This window comes from Cyprinus carpio, chromosome B20, assembly GCF_018340385.1.
Source record: "Cyprinus carpio isolate SPL01 chromosome B20, ASM1834038v1, whole genome shotgun sequence".
Lineage (NCBI taxonomy): Eukaryota > Metazoa > Chordata > Actinopteri > Cypriniformes > Cyprinidae > Cyprinus > Cyprinus carpio.
The window spans coordinates 11,695,827-11,709,875 of NC_056616.1; the positions used below are offsets into that span (position 1 = coordinate 11,695,827).

At 38.0% G+C, this 14,049-nt stretch overlaps 1 protein-coding gene across 2 annotated transcripts; it reads left to right on the forward strand.

Annotated features, from left to right (window-relative positions):
- The first annotated feature begins 7,605 nt into the window (after nucleotides 1-7,605).
- Nucleotides 7,606-13,713, forward strand: LOC109057693 (eukaryotic translation initiation factor 5-like). Of its 2 annotated transcripts, XM_019074925.2 has the most exons (12): nucleotides 7,606-7,742; nucleotides 7,990-8,215; nucleotides 8,705-8,984; nucleotides 9,229-9,310; nucleotides 9,410-9,582; nucleotides 11,000-11,111; nucleotides 11,435-11,556; nucleotides 11,634-11,789; nucleotides 11,875-12,036; nucleotides 12,564-12,728; nucleotides 13,066-13,197; nucleotides 13,345-13,713. In XM_019074925.2, exons 3-12 carry the CDS (start codon nucleotides 8,913-8,915, stop codon nucleotides 13,441-13,443), a joined length of 1,275 nt encoding a protein of 424 aa, XP_018930470.1. In that variant the 5' UTR covers nucleotides 7,606-7,742; nucleotides 7,990-8,215; nucleotides 8,705-8,912; the 3' UTR covers nucleotides 13,444-13,713. The 2 variants fall into 2 exon arrangements, with proteins under 2 accessions (XP_018930470.1, XP_018930471.1); XM_019074926.2 differs by lacking the exons at nucleotides 7,606-7,742; nucleotides 7,990-8,215 and adding an exon at nucleotides 8,281-8,465.
- Nucleotides 13,714-14,049: the final 336 nt, after the last annotated feature.

Consider the following 14,049-nt stretch of genomic DNA (forward strand, 5'->3'; position numbering starts at 1 on the left):
ATGATCTCCAAATGTCAGCTTATGGTCCATCCACACACCTAAAAACCTTATATTTTCAACCTGCTTAACTGATTGCCCATAAAGAGTAACTTGTATTGCAGGATTAATATGCTTCTTAGAGAAACAAATAACCTGTGTCTTGTCCACAGAAAACCGACAACCCCACCTGTTTCCCCACTTCTCAACAGTGCTGACTGCTGCATGTAGCTTCTTTCCAACAAATGCTGCATTACGACCCCTTACAAATATTGCCCCATCATCTGCATATAAAGACCTCCCAAGGCTAGCATCAACCTCTGAAAAAAACTCATTAATCATGGTATTAAATAAAATAGGACTACATACACTTTCTTGTGGTACCCCATTTTCTATAGAGTAAACATTGGAGTAAGATACTGTACTCCATATACTGTACTTAGTCCTGTCCTTCAGAAAATTCATAATCCAGTTGAACATTCTTCCACCAATTCCCATGGATTCTAATTTAATAAGAAGACCCTCTTTCCATAACATATCATAGGCCTTCTCCAAATCAAAGAAGACAGCAGCTACTAGTTCCTTTTTAGCCTGAGCCTTCCTAATTTCATCCTCCAAACATATCACCGGATCCATAGTTGACCTCCCTCTACGGAAACCACTCTGTTGTGGTATTAGCAAATTCCTACTCTCTAATATGTAAGTTAACCTGACAGTGACCATACTTTCCATTATTTTACATAAATTAGATGTTAGTGCGATAGGTCTATAGCTAGTTGTTTCGCCTTTATCTTTCCCTGATTTCCCAATTGGGATAACAACAGAGTGTTTCCATGCTGACGGCAATACACTTAACTCCCACACCTTATTATATAGCTGCAGGATCACCAACTGTGCTTGATGATTTAAGTTTTCAACCATTTTATAACATATTTCATCCTTACCAAGGGACGTTGCTCTGGCTCCTACCAATGCTCTTTTCAGCTCAAATAAAGAAAAGGGAACATTTATTGTTCCATTAAAATCATCCTTTTCCATTAGTATGTTAGTGTTCTCTCATTACTTCATCTCTACCTTTCCTTGCATCAGGTGTCAGATTTGTAGAGCTATGAACGTTTACAAATGTTTTTGCCAGAGCCTCCACCTTATCTTTATTTGTTATCATAATTTTGTTATTATATTTAATAGCTGGCAACGTATACTCCCTCCTAATCCGCCAATCCTTCTTATCATACCCCACACTTGACTAATGTGTTTCTCTTCCTATGTTATTGCAAAATCGCTTCCAGTAATTTCGCTTAGCTTTTCTAATCGCTCGTCTGACTTCTGCTTTTGTCTTTTCGTATTCTATTAGGTCATTAAAAGAAAAGGATCCTTTAACTCTCCTAAAAGCTCTATTTCTTGCCTTAATTGCTTTATTGCATTCATCTGATCACCAGGGGACTACCTTATGTTTTTTTAATCCACTTCCTTTACCAATAACTTCTTTAGTAGTGGAGTGCATGATTTCTACTACGTTTGCATTAAAATCATCTATACTATCATACCTGTTTTGACTCATTCCTTCTAACCTCATACTACATGTCATATTATAAAGTGCCCAGTTAGCATTTCTTAATTTCATCTAGGGAAACCTATTTCCTCCAAATGAATTGGTCCCACTCCTATTTCACAGATTATTGGGTAATGGTCACTACCTACTGTGGCATCGTGTACAACATCCCACTTACTGACTCTTGCTATTTGTTTAGATACCAAAGTGAGATCAACTGGAGATACCAACCCTCTTGCTACATCTACTCTAGTTACTCTTCCATCATTCAAACAAACTAGATCTTGATCCTCTATAAATTTTTCCACCACACTCCCATTTTTATCAGTGTGTGTACCCTTCTTCCTGGTTTTTATTTGGCGGTTTGCAAATGATGTACATTACCGCCATCTACAGGACTGAAGTGTGAACTCATTGGGATATAAAATTTTAAATTCTACTCTGTGTAGGACAAACAAACAAACAACAACAACAACAAAAAACACCCACTAAAACAAAATTCCTTCCAATATTCAATCCTGTTTACAAGCTAAGTTTCTTTTAGAAAAGTCATGACAGCCTTAATTATATATTGTGTGCCAGGCAGACTCAAGTTTTTTAAGCTCAATCCATTATTCGATGCCCTCTGTAGTTCTTTCCTTTTTCAGAATATTTCCTACATATCAGGAGTGCATGTTTTACACTTTCCACTTCACTACAATGTGTACATAAACCTGTCTGGTGTTTTCCTATTAATCTTAAGCAACTATTTAACCTTGTGTGCCCTATTCTCAGCTTTGTTAAAATAGTTTCCTCCTGCCACCTCAGATTACTGTACTTTTTAACAATCACTTCTTTCTGAATTCTGTATAAATGTGTTCCTTTCTCCTCCTGATCCCATGTATCCTGCCACATTTTATTAATATTGTCTTTAATGATAACTTTAATTTCTGATTTACTAAGTGGTATTTTTATATCTATATTTTTTGTCTTTAGGGCTTCTTTTGCCAATTAATCCACCTTTTCATTTCCCTCAATACCCACATGCGCTGGAACCCACATAAACTGTGTGTAACTTTTTTGTTGAGTTATATAGGTGACATTCTGAGAGCTCCACAACACAACCGCAGGGCCTTAGCCTGCACCCTGTCTAAACCTGTCAATACAGTTTTTGCTGCAGGATTATACACTGTGCACCCATAATCAAGAATGGAGCGAATTAAGGCTATATATATTCGTTTCATAGATGTACCTGATGCACCCCATCCTGATAAACATTTTAGTATATTTATACCTCTCTTGCACTTATCTATTATTTTTTGAATATGGACTTTAAAAGTAAGCTTAGTGTCGAACCATACCCCTAAATACCTTATGATCCTTTCTTGCTTGATTGACTGTCCATACAGTTTGATATCTAGTATAGGGTTTACCTGCTTTTTAGTGAAACATATATAATTCGTCTTTTCCACAGATAAACGAAAGCCCCACTCATATGACCATTTTCCAACATGATCTATTGCTTTCTGCATTCTTGACTCCAGTATACTAATGTTACGACCCCTCACCCATAATGCCCCATCATCAGCAGGCTTTACTCATTCTCTGCTCAGCTCAACTCCAGAAAACACATCATCAATCATTATATTAAACAATATAGGGCTACATACACTTCCCTGAGGTGTACTGTTTTCTATTTAGTAAGTGTTTGATAATTGCACTCCTATTCTAACCTCAATAGTTCTTTGTTTTAAAAAGTCTCTAATCCAATTGAAAATCTTACCACCTATTCCCATCTTATTCAGTTTAATTAAAAGACCCTCCTTCTATAACATATCGAATGCCTTTTCTATGTGAAAAAATGTTGCCAAAACAAACTCATTATTTACTTGCGCTTTCCGTGTTTCATTCTCCAAGCAAATAATAAGATCCATAGTTGTTCATACTTTACGAAAGCTGCTCTGATACTGTGAGAAAAGTCCTCTTTTTCCTTGCCCTATAGATGTTTTACCTATAGCTTCATCTGCTGATTCACATATACTTGTAATCGTATTATTTAGTTCTTCAATGTCATCACTCAGATGTGGCATGACCTCAATTAATTTACTACTTGCTTTAAAACTATACAGATCCCAATTAGCCTCTCTCATTCTCCATCTAGGCAGCCAGTTATCTTCTACCTGTAAATTTTGATGTCTTATCTTAATCCAAATATTATTATGATCACTTCAAATTGTATTATCTTTAACAACTTCCCACTGACTTGCTCCTGCTAATTGTTAAGAAATTATTGTAAGATCAGCTGACTCCTTTCCATGAACTACATCATACCTGGTTCCTCTTCCATCATTTAGACATACTAATTGATTTTCATCCATAAACTTCTCAATTATCATCCCATTCCCATCTGTCTTTGTACTTCCCCAAAATGTGTTATTAGTATTAAAATCCCCACATATTATAATTTTGCAATTTCCCACCTCATATAAACTATTGAGCATTACTCTAGATATCGTTTTACTGACCCATATTTCAATTATTACTACTTCAAAATCTTTGTCAATAATTATAGTAATTACTACCTTGTTGAATGAAAGTAATTACTCCAGCCCCCCTATTGCAGAACCTCTGTCTTTACGTACTGCTGTATACCCATGAATTGTAAAATCAAGTGAAGGTTTTAACCATGTTTCCTGTATACATATGATGTTTGGTTTAACAGATAATTCTTCAGTTTTTCTGTTCTATGTACTTAACTAATTGCTTAACTAACTTTCCAAAATCTAAATTTGTATCTACTTTCCTAATTGGAATCTTTTCTTTCATTCCCACGCATTGAACTTGCACTGCTCTTTTATGTGCTTCACATCCTTTATATGCAGCACTGTGTTCTCCTCCGCAGTTACAGCATTTAATTGTTGTTCCTTCCTTGCATTTCCCGTAATTGTGTTCCCCTCCACACTTTGCACAATGACTTTTAGCCCTACATGCTGCTGCAACATGTCCATACCGCTGGCATTTAAAACACCTCGTTGGTGGAGGAATGTATGGTCTTACCATGTAGCTAACATATTCAATTCTGACCCCTTCAGGTGTTTTATCTTCATCAAAAACCAACATTACTGACATACTTTGTCCCTTCCCAAGCAGTGTTTTACATCCCATAAACCTTTGTTGCTGGTCTCTATCTCTGCAAAAAATCAATAAATTCCCATCTCTTAAAGTTTTGACAAGGTGTAACGTTACCTCACCTATTAACTTATGAACGGCTTCACTGACCTTTAATTGATTCATTGTGCAAGGGGATTGGAATCGAAGTATAAGTTTTATTTCTTTTCCTCTCTCACTTTTATCTTCATCAGAATCTCGCTCTTTCCTCTTCCTTTTCTTTCGATTCACCTTCATCCATTCCTCAGTATTTGTATTTCCCTCTCTAGCATTACTCCAATCATCAAGCTCCTCCTCCACCTCATCTACATCGACCTCACTTCATGCTAATCCCAGATCACACATCAGTCCTCCTGGATCCATCCCCCCAGTCCCAAACTACACTTCTTCTTTTTCTTGGTTTTTAACTGCAGCTGTCATCCACCGTATTAGGTGCACCAAATGACACTACGCTATTAGCAAACCTAAAAAGGCGCAGGCAATGAGGGTGAGGATTCTCTCAGACAGTCTTCATCTAATGTGGGTGCACACCATTAAGTATTTTTTTACACAAACATTATTGTGAAAAATATTTTAAATTAGCATTAAACTACTGAATGCACCTTTGACCTTGACAGGTACACACTGTACAGAAAGTATTCATCTCCATTGATTCTCATAAAATAACTTCATAAGTATCCATTCTGGTGTTTCACAACTAAAAACAGCAGCTGAGATTAGTGTCAGAAATCCAGAGGAAAACATGGCACATCCCAAGCACTACTTATATCAGGCTGACATATTATATTAAGGAATGAGAAACAAGGGCAATGTGAACAAAACACGGCAAAAGGTGACAACATGGTGACAGTCATGCATGGAACTGGGGTTGCTTTTTAGCAGGAGAGCAACATGAGAACAAAATGCATGCAAATCCCCTATTTCAGCCAGCCAGAGATCTGTAAACAGGGGCAACATTCATTTCATCAGCAGGGATAAGCACACGAGGGAAAAACTATGAATAGCAAGAAAATGGTTGTTATTCTGGAAAGCCTCCACCAGAGCCCTGACTTCAATCCAATTGGGAAATCTGTAATAAGAGCTGAAGAATATCCACAGATGTTCTCCACCTGTTTTGGCAGAGGTGGAGCAAATATTCACTGGAGAATGTGCAAATAAATCATAAACAGAACTGAGTAAAGGAATAAGAGGTATCTCTTATTTTCACATTTAAATTTTTAATGCTATTAAAGAAAAGAAAAAAATCAATGTGGTGAAACATTAATGGTCAAATTTATATGATACCATAAAGTCCATCTGCCTTATGTTTACCATGTAGTTTGTTATATAACTGACTTTATTTTAACATTCATTATACAGCCACACATATTTAACTTTTGACACTGACATGAGATTAAAGGGATAGTCTATTAAGTGCTGAAAATTCTGTCATTCATTCCAAATGACTTTCTTCTGTGAAAGACAAAAGAACATATTTGGAAGAATATTGATAATTAAACAGTTTGTTCTTCCTTTTGACATCATTGTATGGATACTTTGTAGTCTTGAAAGTCTATAGGAGCCTAAACTGTTTAGTTTTCAACATTCTTCAACTTTCGACATAAGGGTGAGTACATGATGACAGGATTTTCATTTTTGGGTGGACTGTCCTGTTCCTGTATTTCAAGTTCCAAATAAGGCATGGTGCTAATGCCAGTGGTTTAATTCATAGTGAATGCTTGTACTGGTATGAGTGTATAAATGCTTATATGTATATGCTGGGTAAAAGGATCTATAATGCATTAATTACTGTCAACAAGAGGTACATTCATTATTAATTCACCAAACAGAGGAATCACATTTATGTTTTCACTTCATTATTATTATAACAATATTATAACCCTTTATTTACTTATGGAATGAATGTTGAAAACTTGTTCGTTTCCTCTAATGTTATAGGATATTTCCCTTTGTACAGTAAAGATAAAGGATTTTGTCACTGTAGCTCACATCAGTAAACCCTCTGAACCCTGAAAATGCCACAGGTAATCCAGTGAACCATTCTGTCCTCTGCATTCCTCTCCACTGGCCTACATCATGATGTGCTCAGCCAGGAATCTTTTGTTCCAGTGGTTTGTAAACACATCCAGAGAATTCACTCTGTGTGTCATCCACTGTCCCAGGCTGTATGTGGAATCTGTGATGCTTCCAAAAGCAGAATATGTAAAAAGAGAAGCAAATTTTTTAAAAACAAACATCATAAGGTGGACAATTTTCATGGCATCTATATAGTTATATCTGTTTCATACATTCTGAAATTCTGAAGAAAAAAATCACAAAAACATAATTAATGGAAAGAAATGTTATCTGAAATATTTTGATTAGAGAAAAGAAAAGTTGGCAAAAAATAAAAAATGGCAAAGCACTGCTATTTTCTACAACCCTTATGTTCACATAATTGTAATATCGAGATAAAAGAGAAAGTAAAATGACTTCCATCTTTATAACATTGTGATTTTATTTTTATCCAATATATCAAGACAAATATGATGGGGACATAATAATGTAATGCATACCCTAACAGGACCCAATCAGCGAAATTGTCCCATATTTGCACTATTATTCCAAAAGAACAAAATAAGCAGTTGACTTGTAAAAAAAAAACAGACTGACATCGCATTAAACAACAACAAAACTATATTAATAAAAAAATTTAACGTTAGGTATTAGTCTGACAGAAGCCAATTGTTTTGCTTGGAGATTCTCCAACGCTTTCATACACACTAAAAAAACACGAAGCCTGTGTGGCGTTTTTAAATATCTGAATTTAAGTATAAAAATGATCAAAAGTAATAAGTGATTTATCACAAAAGAGATATTTCACAATCATCAAGTAAATCGGCGTGTCCAACATGATTGATAGCAAAATTTGACCAATAAAATAGAACCCAGTGAGGCACAAGCCAATCAAAACATCCGTTTAGGGTTTGGGGGCGGGGCTAGCTTGTAGCCGAGTTAAGATTGGAAGTCACGAGGTCTTATGGGCTCATTCATTGTGGTTTAGCATACGAGCAGAAGCGTGCGAGAGGTGAGTAAAAACTCAGCGAAAACATATCGGCCTATTTATTAGGGAATTCTTCAGGAAAAGGAATTATTCTGTTTTAGTCACATTTCATAAATATATGCGCACTCTGGCTTGAGGAGATACTGCGTGTTAGGTTACTGTTAATGCTGCCATATGTTAGCTCTTACACGTCAGTCGCGTTGGTTCACATCAACAGCATCATTATGTCGCTGATGGTGAAGTTTTGCTCATGAATGCTGTTTTATTTCAGGTCCCCTGTACCGAGGGCGTCGTGAGTTTTGTCCCCAGGGTTTATCACTCTGCTCCGCAAGGTGTAACCCAGTCAGGCACCGCCGTGCCGACCCCTAACTAGCTAAACTAAACCGACCAACTCAAACCAGTAGTTCACCTCTTCTCAGGGCGACCAGCGGTGTGTTTATGTCTTTGTTTTGCGAAAACGGTGAGTACCTGGACGACAGGAGCTACGGATGGGAAAGGTACGTTGATTTTTTTTTGGTTATTTCTAGTATATTTTTCTCTCTCGTGACTGCGCGTAGTACTCTCGCGATAGTTGGTTTGTTTAACCAGACCTAGGAGTTCGCATCAATAATGTGTTGCTTACTGCACCGACTAAAATGGCGTCCTCCTTTGGTGTGACGCACTCTGCAGCATGGGCTTGCTCAACACAGGCCTGTTTGGGGATTCATCCCGTCGGCATGCGAGTAAATGCTGCACCAGAATGTCTGGGTCTGACGATGCTATTGTTTTCTATCCTTAACAGCAATTCATTTCAGTATTGAGCTGTGTGCAGACCCCAGTATCACCACGACAGGTGGTCTTAGTAGATAACTAGCCAGGCTTGTGGAGAATGGGCACACCTCAATTTAGATGTCTGCTGTGGTTGATACCACAGTGGTAATGATGCTAAACTGTGTGAAACTTGTTGTTTTCGGCTCTTAATCCTCATTCTCATGTCCTTTCTGCAGTGCTATAGTGCAGCTGCCGGAACCAGTTTGGGGGGAACTTAGTCAAGGTGCTGGAAGCCTGGAGCCTCAGTGGCCGTACCCTTTTCATGTCAGAGACAAAGTACTCTTGCAGTCGTTTATGTCATCCCCTCCTCTTCAAACAGAAGATATTAATAATTGCCAATTCAAGATCTTCTCGTCTTGCTGATAAACCGTACGGGAAGCCAAAATGTCTGTCAATGTCAATCGCAGCGTGTCAGACCAGTTCTACCGCTATAAAATGCCCCGTCTCATTGCTAAGGTGGGTTTTAAACGTATATGGCCGGGGTTGATATTTATTGCATGCTTGATGTTTCATAATAATAAATGCAAATGAATGATATACATTCTCTATGTTATTATTATTATTATTATTAAAATGAATATATAATTATCTTCCTTCTCTTTATTACCTTTGCAAAGGTCATTGTGATGAAATTTGACCATTATCTTTCTATACATGTAGTAATTACAGGTGCAAACTGAACCATGTTTGTTTTTCACAGGTGGAAGGCAAGGGGAATGGAATTAAGACCGTCATAGTCAACATGGTTGATGTTGCTAAGGCTCTAAATAGGCCTCCGAAATGTGAGCATTGTTTTAAAAAGCTATTAAACTTTAATTTCCTTAGTTATGGCATTTTTAAAAAAAAAATTAATTTGACATTATATTGTAATCTCTGTTTAGATCCCACCAAATTCTTTGGTTGTGAGTTGGGAGCCCAAACCCAGTTTGATACCAAGAATGACCGCTACATCGTCAATGGATCTCATGAGGCAAACAAACTGCAAGACATGCTCGATGGATTCATTCGCAAGTTTGTGCTGTGTCCTGAGTGTGACAATCCTGAAACTGATTTGGTAAATTTCCTTTTTGCCATATACGTTTAGACTTGCATAGAAGGGTCATGAAGTGAGACTATTGATGAACAGGTGCATTCTGGCATTCTGCTGGATGTTGAACTGGGTGCCCTGTTGAACCGAGTGCCCTTTATGTTTGAATGCACGTTGCTGAGTATGCAGGTCTCTATGGGGTCACGCATGTAGCTTCCATGTGTTAAGATCGTTTTGCAGGTGTACAGAGGAAATTAGCTGTGTCATTAACTGTATACAAGCCACCTTCAGTTTCTCATTGTTGCTTTCAGTCTCTTGTTTTCAGTTGCCAAAACCAATCAGCCAATGGCAAGGAGGGGTTAATGGGATTGTTCAGCCGAAAATTAAAGTTCTGTCATTATTTACTCATTCCAAACTAGGGGTGGAATGGTTCTCTGTAAAAAAATCGAACCCTACAGTTCTCCACACACGGTTTGGCACACACTAGGAAACCTGAACAGCACATGTTGATATCGGTGTTTAAACTAAACCCATTTAAAGGATTAGTTCACTTTGGAAATTAAAATTTCCTGATAATTTACTCACCCGTATGTCATCCAAGATGTTTACATCTTTCTTTAGTCGAAAAGAAATTAAGTTTTTGATGAAAACATTCCAGGATTATTCTCCTTAGAGTGGACTTCAATGGCTACCAAACGGTTGAAGGTCAAAATTACAGTTTCAGTGCAGCTTCAAAGGGCTCTATACACAGTACCAGATGAGGAGTAAGGGGTCTTACCTAGTCTTAGGGTCTTACCTAGTGAAACGATTGGCCATTTTCTAAAAAGCCGTGGACATAGCTGGCTGAATGTACTGGATCAGTGTGTACTTTTATCACTAAAACCGTGATACAAACCGAATTGAGAGTAGGTTGAACCATTCCACCTCTATTCCAAACCCATAAGACATTCATTCAAAGAGCACATAGTATCTATTATGTGTCACGCAAGTATGGTAGAGCATGGACTTTCAATGGAGGGACAGAAATTTCTTGTTTTATTAAGATGAAAAAAAAAATCTTAGGTGTTTAACTTGAACTTGTTTTTGTTTTTTATACTTGAGAGCAATGTTCTTTTGCTCCTGCTGATTTTCCTCTGCAGTGCAGTACTGAGGACCTCCTGAGATTATTTTTTTGCATGGTTTCAGCTGGCCTGGTTTCGGTTTCATGCTGCAGTCAACTTTATATCCTCTCTGTAAGGTTATAAATAAGAGAACGCATAGCTCTACCTGTACACAGGGCAAAGCATACACTTTTTTTTTTTTTTTTTTTCATAAAATAATTTCTGCAAGTTTCAAGTGGAAGCAATTGTGAGCAATTTGCCTCACAGATTTGTAGCTGGATTCATTGTTGCACAGCCTGTTTATCAATATAGTTTAATAAAATCAAATATTCTCCTCAATGTAGCACATTAATCCCAAGAAGCAGACCATTGGAAACTCCTGCAAGGCTTGTGGTTACCAAGGCATGTTGGACACTAGACACAAACTCTGCACCTTCATTCTCAAGAATCCACCAGGTAAATACAGACTTTATGGAGACAGTGAATTGATGTTTTGAATCCCCAGTGGTAAACACATGATTATCTTCACTTTCATATTGTGCTTATTGTCCTTTAATGTTCCACAAACCTTTACTTTCAAATAAAACTGAAGGAAGGCTTGGGTATTTGGGTAACCCTAATCTATTTTGGATTTAGTATGTGCTTGTAAGCAGTATCTATCTGTAGTAATGGTAGTCAAAAACTCTGATTTTCTGTCCTATGCCATGCTGATTTAATGTTCATGAACTAAACTCTATTGCTCTTTTGTTAACTTTTTCTCTCCTGTCATGTTGGCGCAGAGAATGACAGTGGATCTGTGAAAAAAGAAAAGGAAAAGAAGAACCGAAAGAAGGACAAAGAGAATGGCTCAAGTGGTGGAGAAGCTGGAAACCATAATGACATAGATGCCCCTGATGCTGTGGTAAGTGCTGCTTTGAGATCATTGAGATCAAGAGATGAGAAACACTGCTGATGAATGTGAATGTGATCTTATGGCAGGATGGGGATGATGATGACTGGGCTGAGGAGACCACAGAAGAGGCCCAGCGTCGCAGGATGGAGGAGATCAGCGAGCACGCCAAGGGTCTCACGCTCACTGATGACTTGGAGAAATCCCTGGAGGAGAGGGTCAACATATTTTACAACTTTGTGAAGGTGTTTGTCTTAAAATTGTACTGAAAATTGCTCTATATATAGACACTTTCCTCATTCAGCTCCATTCTTTGTTTCTACCCTTCAGGAAAAGAAAGACAGTGGAGCGATTGTCTCAGCAGATAAAGAGATCTTGGCTGAAGCTGAAAGGCTGGATGTGAAGGCCATGGGTCCTCTGATCCTGAGCGAGCTGCTCTTCGATGAGAACATCCGTGAACAGATCAAGAAGTACAAGCGCCACTTCCTCAGAGTACGTCTGCATAACTGTTAACATTTTTAACATTTAAACACATTCTCGTGATTCTCAATGTTTTAAGAGCTTAATTTTTTTTCAAGGTTCCCAAACTTTTTTTAGTCATTCAGCATTCGCAATTTAAAGGGTTAAATCACCAAAAAAATTTTAATTCTGTCATTAATTACTCACCCTCAGGTCGATCCAAACTCATAAGAACTTCGCTCATCTTTGGAACACAAATATTTTTGATGAAATCCAAGAGCTTTCTGACCTTACAAAGACAGCAACACAACTGACAATTTCAAGGGCCAGAAAGATCGTACGGACATCATTAAAATAGTCCATGTGACATCAGTGATTCAACTGTAATTTTAAGAAACCCCAGATTGGGAAACATGCACTACAACAGCAAAGGCTTCCCATGCCTACAAACCTTATTCCTTTTGTTAAAATGCACGAATGCTGCTTTTACAAATAACACTGTCATACCGGCTTGTTATTGCACTATATTAAGTGTAAGAAGTTTACATTTCTGTCCACAGTTCTGCCACAACAATAAGAAAGCCCAGAAATATCTTCTGGGTGGCTTTGAGTGCCTGGTGAAGCTGTATCAGACTCAGCTCTTACCCAGAGTCCCCATTATACTCAAAGACCTGTATGATGCGGATCTGCTGGAGGAAGATGTCATACTCGCATGGGCTGAAAAGGTAACCTGCCAACACACAGCCTCTAGACTTGACCTTCTAGAATCTCAGATGACACGATGTAGGTCAGAGTTGAACGTGGCTCAGATAAAAGTAGTTTAGATGCATGAACCCAATTCTGATCTCTGGCAGCTCTCTGAAATAACATAGATGAAACGATGATGCGGTCAGTTACCTGTTGCTAGGCAACCCGTGTCATTTTAGCCTAAGTGTCGGAGGGGGTTGTAATATGTTAACGTCTGTGGCCTGCATGCTGCTGGAGAGCCCAGGGTCTGATAGCAGCAAGCACACTTGACTAGTCTAGTGTTCTGGAGTTTAAGCCTGTTGATGTTTCTGATAGGTGTCTAAGAAGTATGTCTCCAAAGAGTTGGCTAAAGAGATTCATGCCAAGGCAGAGCCCTTTGTTAAATGGCTCAAGGAGGCAGAGGAGGAGAGTGAGGGCAGCGAGGAAGAGGAAGATGACAACGTTGAGGTAAAAAAAAAAAAAAGCCATGTTATTACATCAGTTTTCATAACCAGGATTTTCGATTTATAATAAGATCATTGTAAATATAGTATATGTTAGTTACTCGATAAACATTGTTCGCACAGAATTTACTCTCGTCTTCCTTTTCTCTAGGTGGTGTATTCCTCCTCTGCCCGCGAGTTGAAAATGGAGACCACAAAACCTGCGAAGTCAGACCATGAGGAGGAGGACATTGATATTGATGCCATTTAAAGATGAAACCAAAAAGCTTCAGTTGCCTCTTCATATATTGCTCAGCTTCTTTTTGTCAGACGCATGCCTTTCACCTCCTTTGGCTTTCCCTTAAGCTCTAGGCCTAGGTTAGCGTTCTGCTCAAAGCCTCTTATTTTAGTCTTTTCTCACCAGCTCTATTGATGAATTGTTGCTGTTGTTTCTATGCATGAGTTTCTTTAGATTATAGAGCATAAATGCACACGAGTTCCCCTTGTATTTTTGCAACTATTAAAGATGAATTCCACCATGTGTCTGTCTAGTTGGTTTAGACACTTTTAATATTTAATATTAACGGCTGTTCAGAAGTCTGGGGTCAGTACTTCCACAATAGTATTCTTCCACAAATGTTCCTTGAGCACCAAATCAGTGTATTAGAATGAAAAAAAATCTTACCGACCCTGAACTTTTCTGTAATGATAGTCACTGTAGGGAAAATAGGTTGTGACTACTAATTCCAGTAGGTAGATATCAAGCACTTGGATGTTTCCAAACCAGGCATTTATTTATCTTTTAATGTAGCACATTTAAAGTAATGTTTTAGTTATGTGGCTTTTGACAGATCAAAATCAGACATTAGGCCATAAA

What these genes read in the sequence shown, in the direction of transcription:
- LOC109057693 (XM_019074925.2), top strand. Translation starts at nt 8,913, where the DNA reads ATGTCTGTCAATGTCAATCGCAGCGTGTCAGACCAGTTCTACCGCTAT. An exon ending in TACTCGCATGGGCTGAAAAG is followed by an intron (nt 12,729 to 13,065) that starts GTAACCTGCCAA and finishes TGTTTCTGATAG; the next exon opens with GTGTCTAAGAAGTATGTCTC. An exon ending in AGGAAGATGACAACGTTGAG is followed by an intron (nt 13,198 to 13,344) that starts GTAAAAAAAAAA and finishes CCTTTTCTCTAG; the next exon opens with GTGGTGTATTCCTCCTCTGC.